Source organism: Trichechus manatus, unplaced genomic scaffold (assembly GCF_000243295.1).
Source record: "Trichechus manatus latirostris isolate Lorelei unplaced genomic scaffold, TriManLat1.0 scaffold00184, whole genome shotgun sequence".
Lineage (NCBI taxonomy): Eukaryota > Metazoa > Chordata > Mammalia > Sirenia > Trichechidae > Trichechus > Trichechus manatus.
This window is the reverse complement of record NW_004444120.1, coordinates 2,650,254-2,672,244: the sequence shown is the minus strand read 5'-3', so window position 1 is coordinate 2,672,244 and position 21,991 is coordinate 2,650,254. Positions and strand designations below refer to the sequence as shown.

At 41.0% G+C, this 21,991-nt stretch overlaps 1 protein-coding gene across 1 annotated transcript in view; it reads left to right on the top strand.

The window, feature by feature from the left end:
• GRIN2B (glutamate ionotropic receptor NMDA type subunit 2B) overlaps nt 1-21,991 on the top strand; it is a 486,312-nt gene that overhangs the window by 254,430 nt on the left and 209,891 nt on the right. The window contains exon 3 of the mRNA XM_004387333.2: nt 16,755-17,353. Coding sequence (XP_004387390.1) covers nt 16,755-17,353 — 599 coding nt within the window. The remainder of the gene's footprint in view (nt 1-16,754; nt 17,354-21,991) is intronic.

Below are 21,991 nucleotides of genomic sequence, written 5' to 3'. Positions count from 1 at the left end.
AGGACATTCCTAGGGGGTCTTTATCTATGGAACTAGGATGGTGGGAAAAGTGAGGCAAAGGAGGAAGGGGCCTCACCCTGGACCACAGTGCTGATTATAGCGGTGACAAGAGGGCTTCCAGGGATGTGGCTGGGTTGGTACTGCTATGTCAGGGGGGACTGGCTGGGCCAGAGAGAGTGACTCTTGACTGCACTGGACACTAGATTCACAGTGTTCTGTACCTTCCAAACCAATCACTCTTTCTCTGTATGGATAGACAAATAGATTGTTTTCTAGGAATATGGACAAGATTAAGTGGTCAGAAAAGTGGTTCTAGTGTGGTTATTCCTATATCAGGTTAGAAGCTGGGTATTGGTTCTAATAGATTGCTTTGTACTCTCAGCGAAACTTCATATGCCTGTTCTTGCTGGAGCGAGGGGGAAAGAAAATGAAGAGTAAGCACTAGAAACACTGAGCTCTTGTAGATCCGTTTTTAGTGCTGATAACCAGAAGCAAGGAACGAGGCATAGTAGAAGTAAGAGCTGAATAATTCTCAAAAAGCAGAGAAATTTTCAGTATAGAATGAACAAAGAAAATCTCAATTAAACTTGGACGGAAACTATCACATACTGGACACCATTTTCACTCTGTTGCAGGCTGGGCATAATGGGATCTTAGCAATGCGTCTAGGGAAGGTCGGAGAACTGGAAAGGCTGGGCTTAACTCTGCTCTGGGGCTGCCTGTCACAGGGTAGAAGCCCATAAGCTCTGAGTACCCTGTTTAAGACCAAGTAACCCACTCAGTGTGATTCAGACTGGTATGGGTATACAGGGGCTTGATGCAGTAGTAGTGGGCAACACAAGTGTGTTGGCACTGATAATGCATAATAACCTCAGTGTCAAGGGCAGGAAAGGGGAGTTCTTCACATCTCAGCTGGCATTTGCTGCTGTAAGGAACAGAGTCCAGCATCAAGGGCTCGCGCAGTTTGTCGGGGCCTACGCAAAATAGTTGGAGGTTCTGAGTAGAACTCTTCACCCAGTAGAGACTGGAATAAAAATCAGAACATGAAAAAGCAGCTTAGTCTTTTGAATTGGGCAATGGCGAAGCTATTAGGAAGGAAGGCTTCAACTGGGTGAGGTATGTGTCCACCCAGCCAGGCTAAGAGCAGATGCACCGATTACTAGCCTTAGAGCAGTCCAACCAGCTTAAGAAGACATTGTTGGTGAAGCGGTGCTTGGTCAGTCCTGGCTCAGAGTCTGGAAGGCACTGCTTGGTGGCTGAGGTTCAAAAGTCCTATAGTCGAGAGGGCCTGAGACAGGCATGCGCGGACAAGTTGTTGAGGATTTTTTTTTTTTTTTTTCTGCCTGTATACAATTTTATTTTCATTTCTGGAGCCCTTCAAAATGCATTGCCTCTTTTAGACTGAGGACCAAATTGGTTGGAGGAGATGTGAATAAATTCAAAGCCGTTCCGATTATGAACAGCCACATTTCCTTGTATGTGTGGAAGTTGGCGATCAGTTTTGCGATCCAGAGACCTAGGAACAGCTATCACCGGAAGTTTGGTGAAGAGAAACTTTCTCAGAAAACTCCTTTCTGCCCATTGGAGACAATGGCGTGTTAACCTGAACCAAAGAGCGTGACTGATCCAAATCCTAAATCCAGAAGTGCTTTGTGTTTCCATACGGAGCAGGGACCAAAGGAAAAGAGCTTTTTGTTTTCCAGCCATCTCTTGAGGAAACCCATGCATATAAACAGTCACAGTATCTGGAACCCGTGCTTTTGTTATTTTTGGCAACAAATGAGGGACTAGAACTCATAGCTTAATCAAATGTGAAGTGCCCTTTCTACCCTTCCCCTCTCTTGGGCACCTCCCCACTTCTCTCTTTCAGCTGGCGTTTGAACGTGATGTTCCCATCAAATGTATATGAAGAGATAGAGATTGGAATGTTAATTTCTTTGAGACAAATGCCAACATCTTCACTCTGAACCGAAAGCTGCTAGTATGTCAAGCCCTGTCACTAGCTTGTACTTAACCTTGTTTAATAAAAATCACAGTTCTTCTGTAAACTCTACCCTCTTAAGTTCAACAGAGAGATTTTGATGGTATAAGGCAGTTTGGGGTTTAGTATTCTATCCCTAATAAAAAGTGTTCTGTTTTCCCTTGACTACTAGGTTTAGTTTTATCCTGCTCTTTTTTTTTTCTTCCTATAAAATGTCTAGATCCATACTGTGTTGATCACACACTTGATTTTTATAAATTTGCCTAAATAAATTGAATCTGATATTGATAAACCTGGTACCTAATTAATACTTAGTTTAATATTTACACTGTCTTTTTCTCTACGCAGTTTCTTCCTTCTTCTTCTTTTTTTTTTTTTTTTTAACTTTTTCTCTTCCCCCACCTTCTTCCCTTGTGTTTATTTAAAAGTGCATTTATTCAGTCAGGGAACCTGATTGCTGCTGAACTTGTCCGCTTTCTCTTTTATAGAAAAGAACCTCTTAATAAAAATACAAGTCAGTCCATCTGAGAGTTGTTTTGGTGTGCGTAATGGAGCAGGCCATAGGGAGGGATTTTAAGATGAAATGAAATAGCCTTGTTAAGATTTTGGCGGTCCTGGTTCCTTACAGGGGAGCACAGACGCATTCTAGAAGTTTTCTTAGTGTCGTTCAGGCCCTTACTTTAATTCTGTAATTCATTTGAGTATCCTAGTAAGAGAGAATCTGCCTTTTTATTCTTCCCCTCTTATTACCTTTCCTGGTGCTTGTACAAGGAGCCCTGGTTTCACAGTGGTCAAAGCGCTCTGCCACTAACCCAAAGGTCAGCAGTTCAAACTCATCAGCTGCTCAGCAGGAGAAAGATCTGGCAGTCTGCTCCTGTAAAGATTACAGCCTTGGAAACCCTATGGAGCAGTACTACTCTGTCCTATAGTGTTGCTGTGAGTCGGAGTCGACTCGCTGGCAGTGGGCTGCTTCTAAGCTTCCTGGAGCTGTACAGATGTTTCTGGGATTTAGAATATGAAGAACCTTGCAGATGCTCCCAATGTGAATACCTTTAGCTTGATTCTCAGCTGTGGAAATTTGGTGATTGAAGCAAGTCCAGGAGGGAGACTCAGTGAGAGAGGAAAAAGAGGCACAATTCAAGGAGAAAGCAAGATTATCTTTTGAAAAAAGAACAAATTTGGAAAAAAATGCTGTTCTACTGAAGTTGTTTTAGTTATCCCAAATGACTCTTAAACCAGCCCAATCTGCTTGCATTTCTGTTCGTAGGCTTTTGAAAACCCAGCATTCTCCTTTGTGTGCAAGGGTTTAAAGAGAAGAATGGGTCTGGCATTTAACAGGCGGGAGAGATCATGATTCTCCATCAGTAAGCTTCCATTGTGTGTTTCAGTCATGACATTTCTGATTAATAGCGGGCTGGAGAGCATCAGGCATTCTCCCTGTCTTGAAGGCACTGCTGACAAAAGCTTGACACTATTCAGGCCAACCCTAAGCTGCCTCCAGCCTTAAAAAAAAAACCAAACCCATTGCTGTCGAGTCGATTCTGACTCACAGCGACTGTATAGGACAGCATAGAACTGCCCCATAGAATTTCCATGAGTGCCTGGTGGATTCAGACTGCCCACATTTTGGTTAACAGCCCTAGCCCTTAACCACTGCGCCACGAGGGTTTCCCCTCTAGCCTTAGTCACCTGGAAAAATAATGGTGTGGAATCAGAATTTCTAGTCACCAAAGAAGGTGGTCTCCTGGGGTAAGTTAAAAAAAGAAGGTGCTTCCCATTATTTTGAGAGATTTGGAAAAAAATTTTCTCTCCCATATTCTGCTTCTACTCTGTGCTCAGTGCGGAAGGAGTACCCAGAAGTTCTCTCTGGGGCCAGGAATAACCCTGACCTCTCTCAGCCCATCATCTTCATTCACACTTGCCTTCTAGAGCTGGTGGTAGGGGAGAAAATTTTCAGCAAAACCCTAGAAATTTTAGTCTTTTATCAGACACAGGTCCTCCTGAAGAACCAAATTTAAAAGGAGAACAGGAAGATTTTCTTTACTCATATAAGAAGAGAAGGAACTAGGAGGAAAATCAGATTCATTTAATCTCAAACTATATTAACGTCCTAGCAGGATCACATCCCTATGATGTTATAAAGTACTAGGATTTGAATAATGTGAAAGACTTTAAGATGCTTAAAAAAAAAAAAAAAAAGTTTGCACTTGGATAGCCAGCAAAGATCAACTGGATTTGAGGATTATATGGTTACAGCATCAATTACCCCATTTATTTATTTGGAGAAAATATATACAACAAGACATGCACCACTTCAATAATTTCTGTATATACAATTCAGTGACATTAGTTACGTTCTTCCAAGTTGTGCCATCTTTCTTAACAACCTTTTCCAAACCATTTCACCATCGTTAACACAAACTTACTGCACCACCTAAGTTTCTCATCTATCCTTTCAAGTTGCTGTTGTCAATTTGATGACATATAGTTAATTCTCTAGAAGAGTATAATGCTTAATGCAGACATTCTTTGTTAATTAAGCTAAACTGTTACTCGGTTCAAAGACAACCTCAGGGGATAGATATAGTTTAAGGTTTAAAGATTTCCTCAGGATAATAGTTTCAGCCTCAATGGCCCTAGAAAGTCTGAATTCCATGAGAATTTGAAATTCTGTTCTTTTTTTTAAAGAAATATTGTGTTTTTGGTGAAAGTTTACATAGCAAATTAGGTTTCCATTTAACAATTTCTATGCGTATTGTTCAGTGACATTGGTTATGTTTTTTACAGTGTGTCAACAGTCTCATTATTTCTATTCTGGTTGTTCCGTTTTCCATTAATCTAGCTTCCCTGCCTCACCTTACCTTCTCATCTGTGCTTTAGGGTAAATGTGGACTGCGTAGTCCCATATAGTTGATTTTTTGTGTGTATGTGGAAGCATTTTCATGTGTTTTTATAATAGTGGTCTCGTACAGTATTTGTCCTTTTGTGATTGACTTATTTCCCTCAGCATAATACCCTTCAGATTCTTCCATGTTGTGAGATGTTTTGCAGATTCATCATTGTTTTTTATCATTGCATAGTATTCCATTGTGTGTATGCACCATGGTTTGTTTATCCATTCATCTATTGATGGGCCGTTAGGTTATTTCCATCTTTTACTATTGTGAATAATGCTGCAATGAACATGGTTTGTGCATATGTCTATTTGTATGATGGCTCTTATTTCTCTAGGATATATTTCTAGGAGTGGGATTGCTGGATCATATGGTATTTCTTTTTCTAGATTTTTAAGGAAGCATCATATCAATTTCCAAAATTGTTGTACCACTTTGCATTCCCACCAGCAGTGCATAAGAGTTCCAATCTCCCTGCAACCTCTCCAACATTTGTTATTTTCTGTTTTTTTTTAATTTTTTTTATTTGTGCTGCTATTGTCAGGGTGAGATGGTATCTCACTGTAGTTTTGCTTTGCATTTCTGTAATGGCTAGTGATCACGAGCGTTTCCTCATTTTTATTTTTTTAAGAGCATAGTACTCACTGGTATGAGCTACTCTGTTATTTAACTGAAAGGTGACCTCCAGGAGTGCTTTCAGTTCCAGGTTTAAAGGGTGTCTCAGTGTGACAGTCTCGGGGATTCCTCTGGTCTCTACCAGTCCAGTAAGTCTGGCCTTTAGGATTTTGAGTTTTATTCTGTGTTTTTCTCCCATTCTATCCAGGATCATCTATTGGGTCCCTGGTCAGAACAGTTGGTAATGGTAGCTGGGCACCATCTAATTCTTCTGGTCTCAGGATAGATGAGGCCATGGTTCATGTGGACTGTTAATCCTGTAGAGTAGTTTCTTCAATGAGTCTTTGGTTTCCTTCTTTCTCTTTTTCCCAAGATAAATAGAGACTAATAGTTGTATCTTAGATGGCTGCTCGTAAGCTTTTAAGACCCCAGACGCTACTCACCAGATGAGGATGTAGAACATAAACTTTATGAACTATGTTATACCAATTGACCGAATTATCCCATGAGACTGTGATCCTAAGCCTTCAAACTCAGTAAACCAATCCCATGAGGAGTTTGGCTGTCTATGAGGTATTCATAACTGTGTCCTCTTTGTGCTTTATTATATATATATGAATATATATGCAGCACAAACATGTGTATAGCCATACCTAGAGATGCACTATACATGCACATGTCTGTGTGCATATATACCTTCCTGTACGCATATATGCATACTTATCTACCTGTGTAACCACAAATATATTTTTTGGTTGATATTGCAAAACTGTATATATTAACAGCATTTACCAAAAATGCCTCTTATTCTTGTGTTCTTAGTGTCATCATTTACCTTGTCAAGTTGTGCAGACTTCACCTGCCTTCTGTATTGCCTTCACCATCACCAAAAATAGCAAGTGTCTACTATCTAAAAATTGATTCCCCTTCCCCCTCCCATCCCTGATAACCACCAAAGAATGTTGTTTTCTGTATGTGTACTTGTTCTTTTCTTTTTGTAAAAGTGAGATCCACAATATTTTCTAATAGACTTATTTCACATAGCATAATATCCACCTGATTCATCCATGTTGTTTCGAGAACTCATCCTTATTCTTTATAGCTGTGTAGTATTCCACTGTATGTATGTACCACAGTTTGTTCATCCATTCATCTGTTGATGGGCACTTAGGTTGTTTCCATCTTTTTGCTATTGTGAATCATGCTGTAATGAACGTAGATGTGCATATGTCTATTCATGTCACTGCTCGTAGATCTCTAGGGTATATAACTAGGAGTGAAATTGCTGGATCATAAGGTATTTCTGTTTTAGGAAGTGCCATACCATTTTCCATAGTGGTTGTACCATTTTACAGTCTCTCCAGCAGTGGATCAGAGTTCCACAACCTTGCCAGCATTTGATGTGTTCTTTCTTTCTTTCTTTTTTTTTTGATCACTGCCATTTTTGCAGAGATGAGATGGTATCTCATTGTAATTTTGATCTGCAATTATCTAATGGCTAATGATTAGGAGCATCTTTTCATGTATTTGTTGGCTGCTCAAATGTCCTCTCTGGTGAAGTCTCTGGTCATGTCCTTTGCCCATTTTTTAATTGGATTGTCTGTCTTTTTGTTTTGGATTTGTTGAAATTTTGTGTATGTTTTAGAGATTAGACCCTTATCAGATATGTCATTCACAAAGATTGTTTCCTGTTCTGTAGGATCTCCTTTTACTCTTTTGATGTCTTTTGATGAACATAAGTATTTAATTTTAGGAGGTCCCAGTTATCTGATTTGTCTTCGGTTGTTCATGCATTTGTAATTGTGTTTGATAGTCTATTTCTAAAGAAAATTAGGCCCCATAATTTTGTCCCTATGTTATCTTCCAGGAACTTTATAGTTTTAACTTTAACTTTTAGGTCTTTGATCCATTTTTAGTTAGTTTTTGTGTATAGTGTGAGGTATGGATCCTGTTATATTTTTCTGCAAATGAATATCCAGTTTTGCCGGCACTGTTTGTTTAAGAGACTGTTTCTTCCCCATTGAGTGACCCCTTGTCAAAAATCAGCTGCCTGTAGATGGATGGATTTACTTCTGGGTTCTCAGTTCTATTCCATTAGTCTATGTGTCTGTCATTGTACCAGTACCAGGCTGTTTTGATTACTGTGTCTGTATAGTGTGTTTTGAAAACAGGAAGCATGAGGCCTCCTACTTTGTTCTTCTTCTTCAATATTGCTTTTGCTATTTGGGACCTGTTTCCTTTCCATGTAAAGTTGCTGACTAGTTTTTCCATTTCAGTAAAGAATGATGTTGGAACTTGGATCAGGATGGCGTTATATCTATAGATCGCTTAACGTTTTTACAATGTTAAGTCTTCCAATCCATAAGCATGGACTTTTCTCCCATTTATGTAGGTCTCTTAGCTTCTTGAAGTAGTGTTTTATGGTTTTCATTGTATAAGTCTTTTCATTCCCTGGTTAGGTTTATTCCTAGGTGTTTCATCCTTTTGGGGGCTATTGTAAATGGTATTATTTTCTTGGTTTCCTTTTCGGAGTTTTCCTTGTTAGTGTAAAGGAACCCAACAGATTTTTGTGTGTCGATCTTGTATCTTGCCACTTTGATGAATCTTTCTGTTAGTTCCAGTAGCTTTCTTGTGGAATCTTTGGGATTTTCTACATATAGGATCATGTTACCTGTGAGTAGAGGTAGTTTTACTTCTTCCTTTCCAATTTGGATACCCTGTATTTCCCTTTCTTGCCTTTTTGCTCTGGCTAGAACTTACATTGAATAAGAGTGGTAATAGTGTGAAATTTTGTTCTGATTTTCCCCCCCTTTTGATCAGATTCTTCTATAAAATCCTTGATGTAATTGTTCAGTATTGGTCGTCAGGCACCATCCAGTTCTGGTGTCATGGCTAAGGAGGTAGTTATATATGGAGGTGATTGGACACATATTCCATTTCCTCCACCGATTCCTGACTCTCCTTCCTTCCAGTTACCCCATTGTTTAATTTAACAAATATTTGCTGAGAGTCCACTCTGTGCCAGGCCTCATTCTAGGTGCTGGACAACATCAATGAACAAGTGAGCAATTATCCCTGCCCACATAGTATTTACATTCTAATTGAGGAGAGACAGTCAGATCATAATAAATATACCAAATAAGTAAATCAGGTAGTCTGTTAGATGGTGTTAAATGCTATGGCAAAAAGAAAAAGTGGAGCAGCTAAGGGTAGAGACTAGCACGTGGCAGGAGAGGGTGGGTTTCTGTATGCCATTAGAAGGTCAGGTTTGACTTTGTTGAGAAGGTGAGATTTTAGCAAAGAGTTGCAAGAGGTGAGTGAATATCTAGAGGAAGAGTGTTTCCAATAGCCAGATCAAAGGCCTGGAGGAAGGAATATGCAAGTATGTTCAAGAAAGATCGGAGCTGATGGAGCAGAGTGAGGGGGTGAGAGTATGAGTACAAGGGGTCTGAGAGGCAATTGGTGTCCAATTCAAGGGCTTTGACGTTTTCTTTTTAGTGAATTGGGAAGCCGTTGAGGATTTGGGGTGGAGAATAGCATCTTTTGATTTCAGTTTTAAAAGAACCACTCCTGCTTCTGAGTTTAGTGTAGACTGTAGAGGGCCAGGACATAGGCAAGGAGATTAGTTAGCAGGCTCTTACAGTGATTGGGTGAAGGACGATGATGGCTCAGACAAAGATGATAAGTGATTGAGTTCTGGATATATTTTGTAGGTCAGGCCAAGCAAGATTTCCTGATTGATTATATATTGGGTGAGAGAGAGAGAGAGAGATAATTGGAAATAGAGGGATAGAGTTGCCTTTAACTGAAATGGGCAAGACTGAGTTGAGTTCAATTTTGCATAAGTTGGAGATGTTTCTAAGTCATTCAAGTAGAAATGCAGTTGAATATATGTTAGATGTTTTAGAGAAAGAAAGGCAAGGGTGATTGGCATATAAATGGGATTTAAACCAAAAGACTGCATGAGATCTCTCAGGAGACGAACGTTGACAGAGAAGATATATAAGGATCCGGGACTGACTCTGGGGCACTCCAGCTTTAAAAGGTCAGAAGGAAGAGGAGGAACCAGCAAAAGAGACAGAAAAACAGCAGCCAGTAAGGTAGGAGGAGAGTCAAGAGAATATGAAGCCCTAGAAACTGAAGGAAGAAAGCATATCCAGGAGTGAGTGATCAGTCACGTAAAATGCTGCTTGTAGGTGAGGATAACTGTATGTTGACATTGGAGTTGGCAATATCAAGATCACCACTGCCTTTCATAAGAGGAGTTTCAGTAGAGTAGTTTGGCCAAAAGTCTGATTGGATGGAGTTGGTTTAAGAGACAGTAGGAGAAGAGGAATTGGAGGAAGTGAGTATAAATGATGTTTTCATGGAGTTTGCAGTAAAGGGGAGCAAATAAATGGCTGGTAGCATTTTCTGCTGCCTACATTTTAGAAAAGTACAGTTTATGTATAATTTTTCCGACATACTTAGTTTCCATGAAGTAGATATATAGCATCAACATAGAAATTTGGAACTAGATGAGACCATTTCAGCTAACTTCCCATCCAATAAAGGAATCTTCTTTATAACATTAATACAACAAACATTAAAAAAAATGTCTTTTATATGCCAGCTAGGGATCCACAGATGAGTAAAGTGTAGTCCCAACCCTTGAGAAACTTACATTTTAGTGGGAGGAGGCAGGTATGTATAAAACATTAGGAAAGCTCAGGGGAGAGAGAAACTAACTTGACCTGGAGATGGCAGAAAAAACCACATACATCAAAGAGCTGACATTTGAACTAGGTCTTAGAGGTGAGAATGAATTTCTCCTGTCAGAGTGCTGAGAAGAAACCTTTTGTCAGATGATAATCCAGCTCCTGTTTGAATGCTTATAGTGCAGGGAGCTTACTATCTTCTGAGGTTCTATCCATTTTCAATACCTATAATTATTGCAAATGTCTTTCTTATATTGAGCCAAATAATGCCCTTTAAAATGTCTACCCAGCAGTTCCAGTTCTTTCCTTTGGAGCTAATAGGCAAAGACTTATCTTTTTACCATGGAAGTCATTTGAGTATTTGAAAATAGCTATCATGTGCTCTTTTAAGTCATCTCTTTTCTATTTGAAGAGGGGGAAATGAATAGAGTTTCAGGCTGAGTTTTCTGGGAACTAGACTCTGAGACGGAGGTGAGCGTGCTGAAGGTTTGTTAGGGAGTACTCTTGAAATCAACATTTGTGAAAGGGAAAGAACGGGACGATTGGACAGAATTGAGCAGAGGAGTACAGATGTGCTGCAGTTCCAATGGAAGGTCCAGCCAACCCTGTGGGGAGTTCTAAAGATAGAATGACCCTTCAGAGCTGTCCAGAGTTAGGGCAAGAGGACCAGGTCTTCATCCCCCATGCCAACCTGTCATTCAGTGCAGTTTTCCCAGGGAAAGGGACATGAATTTGGGTGAGGTGGCTCTCTTCAGCTAAGACAGTCCCCTAAAGGGGCTGATATCTGATGACTACCTGCCAAGGGCACTGTCAGCAGCTGGGGCACTTTGTCCTTTATTTCTGTAGGGGATCTGGGTGATGCAGAAGAAGAATCTCCTACACTACTAATTCTTTCGGCAATTAGTTTTTGAGCAGATAATGGGGTGAAAAAGCACCTCCTGTTGTTTCTTCTTATTCAGCAAATAAACACCATGAGCATAAAAGTGATAGAGGTCCAACATAATGGTTCTAGACTGATGGGGACTAATATAAAATTCTACCCCTTAAAATTGTAATTCTACATGCTAATGGCTTATCTCAGTCATGGTGGCCCTTTATGCAGGAGTGCTCTAAAGATGCTCTCAAGGCAAGTTGAAGAAACACATCCATGCAATAAATCTGACTGGGAATCTTCACTTGGAGGAGGAGACTGCTCCAAGGACCCCTGCACATCAACATTTTATAATGACATTAGGAGATAAAAATGTAACTGGGGAAGAATAGTGAGCTACAAACTGAGTTATATCCCTGTCCTTCATCCTGGAACATAACACTACTTGTGGTGATCATGGTGCATGCTGGGTGCCTGCAAAGATGGATGCATAGCCATCAGTCCTTTCCACTTCATGCACACATGAAGATTGCTCTTTGATTTGTGGCTGTGGCTGTAACTTGCAAGGCGTGTCACTGTTGCAACTTATAGTTAGCCCAGAGCTTTGTTGAAGAAGAGCTGTCCCATTCCTGTTTGCCGTATACCAGATTGATGTGTCAACTAAATTAATAATACTGGATCACTCATTATACTGGGAAACATTTGCCCAAGCTGTAACTCTTCCTTGATTTTTGTTTGGTTTTATTAAGCTCTCCTTGGAGTCCCAGACAAAATGGTCTTGTAAGGCATCCTTACTTTATGAAGGATTGGCCAGATATAATGGTTGAACTGGGCATTGATGGGGGCAGGGGTATCAAAAAAAAAGGATGAGGTTGTGAAGGACAATAGAATTAGAAGATAAGGATGGGGTAGGGGTTAGATGGAGCCCTATCCTTTTTCTCCTTTCTTATTTTTCCTGTAAGTCTGTTTTCTTCGCAAAGTATCTAGCAGGATTTTTAGAAGCTCATTTATAATTGCTGGAGAGTTTTAAAAGAAGCCTAAGAGAGGGGAGGGTCAGGTTGATATTTAATAGATTGGTTTTCTTTTAAATTAAATCTTGTTAGCATGGACTCATTTACTATGGACCCCAAAGGCTTTCTCTCAAGACTATCTCTCACTATGTATTTGAGACAGTTGTGTTTTCAACTGTACATGGAACTTCGCATGTAGTCAAGATGCATCTTATTTATCACGAAACAGATAGACATACTTTGTTTACACTCAGGATGCCTTTCATGCTAAGCCTGTACATCTTTTTCTTTTTTTAAACTTTAAGAATGTATTTTATTTGACCCAATATATACGACATATTCTCATTTCAGCGTGTGATTAATGTACGACGATAGTTGATATGATGTTTATATTCATTTTTTTCACATTAAGTATTCAAAATCCAGGGTGTATTTTATTTAAGACCCATCTCAGTTTGGATGAGCTGTATTTCCAGTGCTCAATAGCCGCATGAGGCTCATGGTGGATACCATATTGGATAGTGCAGGTCACACTTTACATATGTAATCTCATTAAGTTGTCCTAACAATCAAGTATAGTTGCTATCACAGTTCTCATTTTGCAAATAAGGAAACTGACCATAAAACCAATAAACTTGTTCCCACTGAGTTGAGCCAGAGTTGAGATGACCCCCTTGTGTGTCAGAGTAGAAACTATGCTTCATAGGATTTTCAATGGCTGGCATTTTTTTTTCCCATGTTGGAGTAGATATCCAGGCCTTTCGTCTGTGGCACCTCTGGGTGGACTTGAACCTCCAACCTTTCTGATAGCAGAGGAGTGCCTTAACCATTTGTACCACCCAGGGACTTATACAGAGGTTAAGGTGGCTGGCCTAAGACTCACAGTGTAATATATAGTAGGATCAGTATTCAAGACCCCGGAGTCTCACTGGAATTTGTGCTCCTTAACCATTGTGCCACCTGCCTCCCAAATTGTTGCGAGATACAAGTTCTTATGCTTTAAAAAAGACCTCAAAAACCTGAGAAAGCCATTTCAGATTCTTCTTTTTCATGGGAAGTAAGAAGAATGAGTGTGCAAATTCATTCATTTAACAAGTATTTATGGAGGGTCTACTTGTGTCAGATGCCGTGCTGGGCACTAGGGGTGTAAGGGTGTATATAGTCCTGCTCCGAAGGAGCTACTAGTCATATATGAGAGACAGACGTTGATCAAATAACTGCAAAAGCCTGGACATCTTAAGGTATATTTGAAAGCTTTTGTCACTGTACAGTATCTACTGGGCTTGTGGACACTCAGGTGAAAATAAATATCTTATTTGAGAGTCCCAAGAATCCCCTTTAACTCTAAGGATAACAAGAAAAACAAATGGATATTTCTTTAAAGTGATAGCCATTTTGGGTGGATTGTTCTATCACTGGCTTTCCTTTCCTGTTATGGTTCTTTGTGGGTCCCTGACAAGTCTTTGAATAATTAAACTTTGTTGTCCTGGGTTCCCACTATATTGTATAACCGAAGGACAAGGTCAGCTTAGCCTTAAGAACAGTATTTGTAGGAGAAGTCTGAGAGGTGTCTGAACATGGTTTGGAAAGGACACATGTGATAGAATTACTTCTCATTCCTCTACCCAGCCATTGCTGGTGCCTTGCTGAATTGGGTCAGTTCTATTCGATTCAGTTCAATTCCATTTGTGGTACCAGCTGCAGATTCAGTACTTCTTCCTCTGACCCTAACACCCAGAACTAGGTCAGAGCTCAAAAGTTAAAGGGCACAGTCATCCAGATTGGTGAGTCTGCTCAAGACTTCAGACACCAGCCACAAGCTTGGGAGTCCCCACGGTGCCTCATTCTGGCTGCTGGCTACAAATCCGGGGGTTCTCTCTGCTCCCTCAGGATGCCAGTTATAAGCTCATGTGTCCCTAGTACCCCTTACTTCTGACCTGCTAGCTCCCAGGACTTCCTTGGGTTCCATAATTGACTCGAATAACTCACAGAACTCAAGAATGTGCATACTTAGAACTACAGTTTTATTACAGCAGAAAGGATATAAATGAAGAGACACATAGATGAGGTGTGGGCGGGTTCCCAGCGTGGCGCTTCCACGTCTCAAAAAGGGACATGCTTCCCTCCTATGTGCATGGATGTCTCTCACCAACCAGGAAGATCATAGAGCTTCCATGTCCAGAACCTTTATCGAGGCCTCATTAAGTAGGCACAACTGATTGAATCACTGCCCACATGGTAGAACTCAAGCTCTAGCCCTCTTCCCCTGAGGTCTGGCTGATACACAGTGTTGAGACTTTCTGGCCTGGTCAGCCCTTACCCAAGAGTCACCTCATTAGTGTAAGCCGTCATATCTGCAGCCCTCATACAAAACAAAGACACTTCAATCACTGAGGAAATTCCAAGGTTTTAGAGGTTAGTCTCTCAGGAACTAAGTACAAAGACCAAATTCTTTGGATAAAGTTAATTGTAAACCCCACACCCACTCTCCCTACTCTTCTGAATTCCGTGTCCTATAAGGTTTCCTCTTTGATTGTATGTTTGAGTCCAGGGGAGGGAACCATGATAAGCACAATTTTGCCTGTAGCAGGAAGAATCACCCCCAAATGCCCAAGCATCTACTCTTTCATTCTGGGTAGCTTGTGGGAGATGTGAAAATTTCAAGCCGTGCAAAGTGAACAAAGCTGTGGCAGAGCCAAGGGGTTGGCTGGTTTCATTGCTGAATCAAGGTCTTTGGATACCAGCTGAATATTTTCCAACCTCTATTTTTTTAATACTGGGTGCCCAAGAAATAGTCAGCAATTTCTCAGCTGTACAACAGTATATCTTGAACTAAGAAATCATTGTGTATATATTTTTTAAGGCTTAGTCTCTTGTAACTATGCTTTGAAGCTCTAGACTGCCCCTTTGAGAAAGACTAAGACAATTTTGTTAGCTTTGGTTGTTACAAGATGGAGATGAACCATCAGAGAGAAGATAGGGGGCAGTGACCCAGAAAAGAGATACCATGGCTCACGAGGAAGTCAGGAGACCATGGACTGAAGAGAAGGACGAGGCTGAGGGGGTCTTCATTTTGTGGTTGCAGATTCTTCTAGCTATAAGGTGGAGGAGATAAAATGCAGGGCTTGACAGCTCAGAACAGCAGGTGAAATACAGCCCAAACTGGGAGACTTTAAAATGGCTTCTCCTTCAAAGGAGGAGAAAACTTAAGATGCTTAGAATTGACAGAAGGGTGCATCATACACAAGCCAGACCGAGCCTGTAGCATTATATAGGTAAGAGAAAGAACAATTTTCTGTATGTTGTTCTAAAATCATACTGATCTTGAATATAAGGCATTTTAACTTGTAGCCTAAATACACTGTTTCAGTCTAACTCTAACTTGTATATCTCATTATCAGAGTAGAAATTATAGAGCAAACTACATGTGCTATACATTTAATATTTATATCTTCATAGACAACATACTGAGCCAATCTTACACGGATATCCATACCCGAGTACCGCCCACCTGCTGGGCGAGTGCACCTACTCTGCCTCCATAGGTTGGCTTAAGGGTACATTGATGACATTTTGGAGTATTCACTTTGTGGGTGAGTGATAATCATCCACAACTGAGAAGTCCAAAAGGCTTAAAAGATGGAAGTGTGTGTGTGTGTGTGTGTGTGTGTAACTCATTTGACCCCAAAACCTGACCTGAACTGACACGAGACCATTTAGAGTCTTTATCCCACTTTATGTGACTCTTCATATGTTTTGCTGTAGAAATATTATCAGATTTGATTTTTTAATGCTGCCCCAGGCCCTGGCAGTGGTCCCAAGAATTCAGATGTTGTTGTGGTTGTTAGCTGCCTTTGAGGTAGCCCCCAACTCGCGGTGACCCCGTGCACGATGGAGTGAAACACTGCCTGGTCCTGCGCCATCCCCGTGATTGGTTGTGGATCAGACCATCGTGATCCATAGAGTTTTTGTTGGCTGATTTTCAGAAGTAGATCACCAGGCCTTTCTACCTAAACCGTCTTACTCTGGAAATTTCACTGAAACCTATTCTGTATCACAGCAACACACAAGCCTCCCCTGACAGACAGTTGGTAGCTGAGCATGAGGTGGGTGCATTGACTGGGAATTGAATCCAGGTCTCACGCCTTGAGCCCTGATGGCACAGTGGATGAGTACTCGGCTGCTAACTGAAAGGTCAGCAATTTGAACCCACCAGCTGTTCCTTGGGAGAAAGATGCCGCAGGCTACTTCCACGAAGATTACAGCCTTGGAAACCCTGCGGGGGCAGTTCTGCTCTGTCCTATAGGGTTGCTATAGGAGGTCGGACTCCACCTCCACAGGTTTGGTTTGATTTTTCCCCCACACTGAAGGCAAGAATTCTACCACCGAACCACCAATGCCCCCAAGAAATCAGATAGGAGGTTTCAAACCTATGTTAATTGTCTCTGTAGTTTAGGAGTTAGTGTTAAGAATGAAGGTATTATTACAATGTTTGCAATTCAAACATAATTGATCTTAATGGCATTATATAAAACAGTTAATAATGAATGTAAACGTTTGTTTCCATTTGGTCCAAAACAGTCCCTTACCATCTTTGGTTTGATTTTTCTCTTTTTCTCTCTCTCTCTCTTTGTTTTTTTATTTTTTATTTTTTTGGTTTTTGTTTTTAAACTTGTACTGTTCTAGGATGAATCCTCCATGTTCTTCCAGTTTGGCCCATCAATTGAACAGCAAGCTTCTGTAATGCTCAACATCATGGAGGAGTATGACTGGTACATCTTTTCTATTGTCACCACCTACTTCCCTGGCTACCAGGACTTTGTAAACAAGATTCGCAGCACCATCGAGAATAGCTTCGTGGGCTGGGAGTTAGAGGAAGTTCTCCTGCTGGATATGTCCCTGGATGATGGAGATTCTAAGATCCAGAACCAGCTCAAGAAACTCCAAAGCCCCATCATTCTCCTTTATTGTACTAAGGAAGAAGCCACCTACATCTTCGAAGTGGCGAACTCAGTAGGGCTGACTGGCTATGGCTACACGTGGATTGTGCCTAGTCTGGTGGCAGGGGATACAGACACAGTGCCCTCGGAGTTCCCCACTGGGCTTATCTCTGTATCATATGATGAGTGGGACTATGGCCTCCCTGCCAGAGTGAGGGATGGAATTGCCATAATCACCACCGCTGCTTCTGACATGCTCTCCGAACACAGCTTCATCCCTGAACCCAAGAGCAGTTGTTACAATACCCATGAGAAGAGAATCTACCAGTCCAATATGCTAAATAGGTGAGTGTGGAGCAGAGGGCACATAGATGGTGAAGGTCAGAGGAGGTCTTCAGATTGGGGTTGGAGGTTTAGAAACTGGGAAGAGCCCTTCAAGATGGCAGCGAGTTGAAGGCTGGCTTCTGGGATTGCAATTGGTAACAATGATGGTGGGAGTGTTTCAGATGCAAACCTTGCTGTGTTGTACTCCTGGTCTAAGAAAAACAATAATGAAAGCAACTTCTACTTATTGAGCATTTACCATGTCCTATGTGTTACTGTTTTGCATGTTTGACCTTATTTAATCCTCAAAACAACAATTCTATTAGGCAGGTTTTGAAATTTGTTTTCATTTTACCATATAAGAGAATAAGGCTATGGAGGGGTAAGTCCAAAGTCATACTGCAAGTAAATAGTTCAGCTTGGATTGAACCCGGGCCTCTCAGACCACTAAGTACTTGATCATTATGAAAGATGTAGTAGACTTTGAAGTAAAGGAGAACAAATCCATTTAATCTGTGGAATGCTACTGTTTTGTTAGGGAATGGAGAACAGGTTACATGCGTCTGCAGGTATATGAAAAGTATTCTTTCCTTAAAGGAATAGACTTGGTTTTATCTCAGAATCTATTCTTCCTCTCTCTTTTGCTCCCTTGCTCTTTTAAGCAGTGGAGGTAGTTTTCATGGTTTGTTTAGCAAAACAAAGATAAGGATAGAATCTGCTCCTTTGACCTCGCCCACCTCATATAACCCAACCATAACTGCAGCACATCCTCCAGGGGGTATAATGTGACTTTGTGGGGTCAATGATTTTATACTTGGCTTCTGTGGTTTTATTATTTGTATAAACCTTGTATGTATGCACATTGTAAAAATTCAAACAATACAGAAGAGCATAAAGAAGAAAGTAAAACTCACTCTAAATCTGACTACCAGAAATAATCATCGTTGAAATAATTAGTGAACATCCTTCCAGACATCTCTTTGTGCACATATACATATTTGGATATAGATCTACAAGATGTAAATATAACTACGCATGCTGTTCAATAACCTGCCATTCTTTCATTCAACAATGTTTTGGACATCTATTTAAAATTTACTATGAACTAGATCAGATGTACCGAAAGATATTCTGAAAAATATAATGCATACTCAGCTAACCACCATCCAACTAAAGAATAAAACATTAAAAAGTGTACTCTGGGACGATTAAAGTACATGTAGTGGAGGTTGAATGGTTTCCTACGTATTCTTGTTTAACTTCTAAAAGGGAGTTGGATATAGCCTTTAGGCTAAGCTCCTTTAGGGTTGAATCTGAAACTGGACTTAATGTTTTCAGTAGCTGTATCTGTCATCCAATCCTAATATTATCACACCTAGAACTTTCTGCTTTTCCTTCATTCTTAGTTGTTAACCCTTTTTTGGGACAAACTATCTTGGTTTTCCTCCTATCTCTCTGGTAGTTTCTTCTCAGTCTTCCTCTACCCATCCCGTAAATACTGGTGCCTCTCAGTGTTCTTCCCTAGACCCTCTTCTCTTCTCCATTGCCAAGGATCCAGTTAACGTCTGTATATTCCCCAGATCAACATCTCTTTCCCGAACCTCTACCTAAAGCCTCAATCTGTATCTCTAACTGTGACTGGATATGTTCCTTTGCGTGCCATAGGCACTTCAAACTCACCATATCTGAAGTTGAACTGCTTGTCTCCTCTCCCATTGCCCTTCTACTCCCTACTAGCCAAATTTGCACTTCTGTAAAGGACACAATCTATTACTAAGTTGCCCCAAATAAAATAATTCCATGGTGTGCTTGACTCCCTGTGTCTGACCCCTCATAGCCAATCATACCATTTTCGGTGGCTTTCAGTCCCCCAGTACCTCCGGAGTGCTTTCACTGGTTTCATCTCACCCTCCCCATCCCAGTCTGTCTCTTCTTACATGGGTTACTGCAGGGAGTCCTGAATTATCTTCGTCCTCTAAGTTCTGTTTCTCTGCAGTCTCCATTGCAGGCACAGTGATCTAAAATGAAAAAGTGATTTCATCACTCTCCTGCTTAATACCTTTCAGTGGCTTTTCATTGCTCCTGTAATAAAGTCCAATCTCCTTAATATGGTTTATAAAGTCTTCCACAGCATGGGGCCTCCCTGTCTTCCCAGCATTATCTTATGCCGTTCTCTTCCTGGAATACTGCGCACCTGCAATGCTAAATTTAATTTAGTTCTTTGAAGATATCATGTTCTCTTTTACTTCCAAGTCTTTCCTCTGAGGGGTGAACACATTCTCACCCCCTTGCCCACCAAACATACATACAGTCTCCTTTACCCACCTCATTCTATTCATCCCTCAACTTCAGTCTTGGCATTGCTTCCACTGGGAAGTCTTTCCTGAGCCCAGAACTAACATCACCCTGTGATGTGCGTTCATTCCATCTTGTACTTTTCCAATAAAACCACACTTTGTTGTAATTATGTGCTTTATTATCTCTCTTCCTTGTAAGTTCTGTGAAAACAATGACCTTTCCTTTTTGTCTTACTCATTTCCATACCTCCTATTCCTAACGCAATGTATGGTACATGGAAGGTACTTGAGATGAGTGAATGGTGTCCTCTGAGCTGCTCAGTACATACCTATTCTACAAGAACTTTCTTGTTTTGCTCCTCTCGGTGAGATAGCAGAGTGTTCCCTTAAAAAATTACTGTTTATTCTGTTCTATGGATTCTTGTTTTCTCCAACATTTTTTACTGTTAAATTCAAATCTGATTCAGATTATTTTACAAATACTAGTTAACAAATTTGTAGCTAATTTACAAATACTAATTAAAACCAAAACTAACAATGAAGGAATATTGAGACTAAAGCATCCACCAAACAAAAAGAAACCAAGTGACTGTTACTTTAAAGTCCATAAATACAGCCCAAGAATACCTCCATTTATTTTAAAACCTTCTCTGGGCAGAACAGCCAATAATCTACAGATATTACTATTTCGGTTTCTTTTACATTAGAATTCGAATTGTCTTAGTTATCTAGTGCTGCTATAACAGAAATACCACAAGTGGATGGCTTTAACAAAGAGAAATTTATTCTCTCACAGTCTAGTAGGCTACACGTCCAAATTCAGGGTATCAGCTCCAGGGGAAGGCTTTCTCTCTCTGTCGACTCTGGAGGAAGGTGCTTGTCATCAGTCTTCCTCTGGCCAAGGAGCTTCTCAGTGCAGGGACCCCAGGTCCAAAGGATGCTCTATTCTGCTGGCTCTTGTTTCTTGGTGGTATGAGGTCCCCCTGTCTCTCTGCTAGCTTCTCTCTTTTATATCTCAAAAGAGGTTGACTTAAGACACAGCCTGATCTTGTAGATTGAGTCCTGCCTCATTAACATAACTGCCTCTAATCCTGCCTCATTAACATCATCGAGATAGGATTTAGCACACATAGAAAAATCACATCAGATTACAAAATGGTGGATAATCACACAATACTGGGAATCATGGCCTAGCCAAATTGACATGTATTTTTTGGGGACACAGTTCAGTCCATGACATTCCACCCTTTGACCCCCAAAAATTTGTGTCCTTGAAACACGTAAAACATATTTACCCCATCATATCATAGCAAAAGTCTTAATTCAACTCCAAGTCCAAAATCCAAAAATTCCTCTTCATCTGTGAAATCTAGAATACAACTTATCTGCTTCCAAAGTACAGTGGTAGAATAGGCACAAGCTAGACATTTCCGTTACATATGGGAGAAATTGGAGGGAAAGAAGGAATAACAGGCACCAAGCAAGTCAGCAGAACACATTACATTAGCCTTCAAGACTTGAAAATAATCCTCTGTTCTCTGAGACCATTTAGGAAATGGCCCTGCCCTCTAGACTCTAGGTATAGACCACACTCTCCAGATTTGGAGAGGAGTACCCTCAGCCCTGCACTTCAGCTCCACCTTCCAGGCCTATGGGAATGGCAACTCTGCTCCCTCGAATTGGGGCAGCCCCATCCTCCTAGTCCATCTGAGTGGTGACTCCACCCTTTGACCCCAGAGGTCGTGGCCATACCCTTTGAGACGGAGGCAGCTCTGCTTCTTCTATTCTTGTTCTTCAGCTTCTGCTTCCTAGTTCCTTGGCCTCTCAGTCCCTCGGGCCTTACCACCCGCGTCTGCCCTGCTGAGTCAAGTGTTCCAAAGCTCTTTAGCTCCACTGATAAGTGCCTGGAGGAACTCGACTCTGCCACTGAATGTCAGCTGGAAGGCACTCAACTGTTTTGCTCTGTGGGTCCGCAAGCGTAGCTCCACCAATAAGTGCCCAGAGGTACCCCTCTACCAGTAAACTTCAGCCAGAAGGCACTCAGCTCTCTTGCTCCATAGGTTGGCTCCAGTATTGCATGGGGCTGGTCTCCTGGTTCTGCTGCTACTGTGTTTCTGCTCCTATTTCTCGCCGTCTGTGACATCTCCAGTGTAACAGCTCTCCTCACTTCCTTCTGAGTCCTCACCAGAATTGTCTGATGTTCATGATTCCACCAACAGTCTCTTCAAGGCAATCTAGGCTTTTATTTTTAGGTACTTTAAAACTCTGCCAGCTTCTATCCATTCACAGTTTCAAAACTCCTTCCACATTTTCGGTATCTTTTAGAGCAGCACCCCATTCTCTTGGTACCAAATTCTGTCTT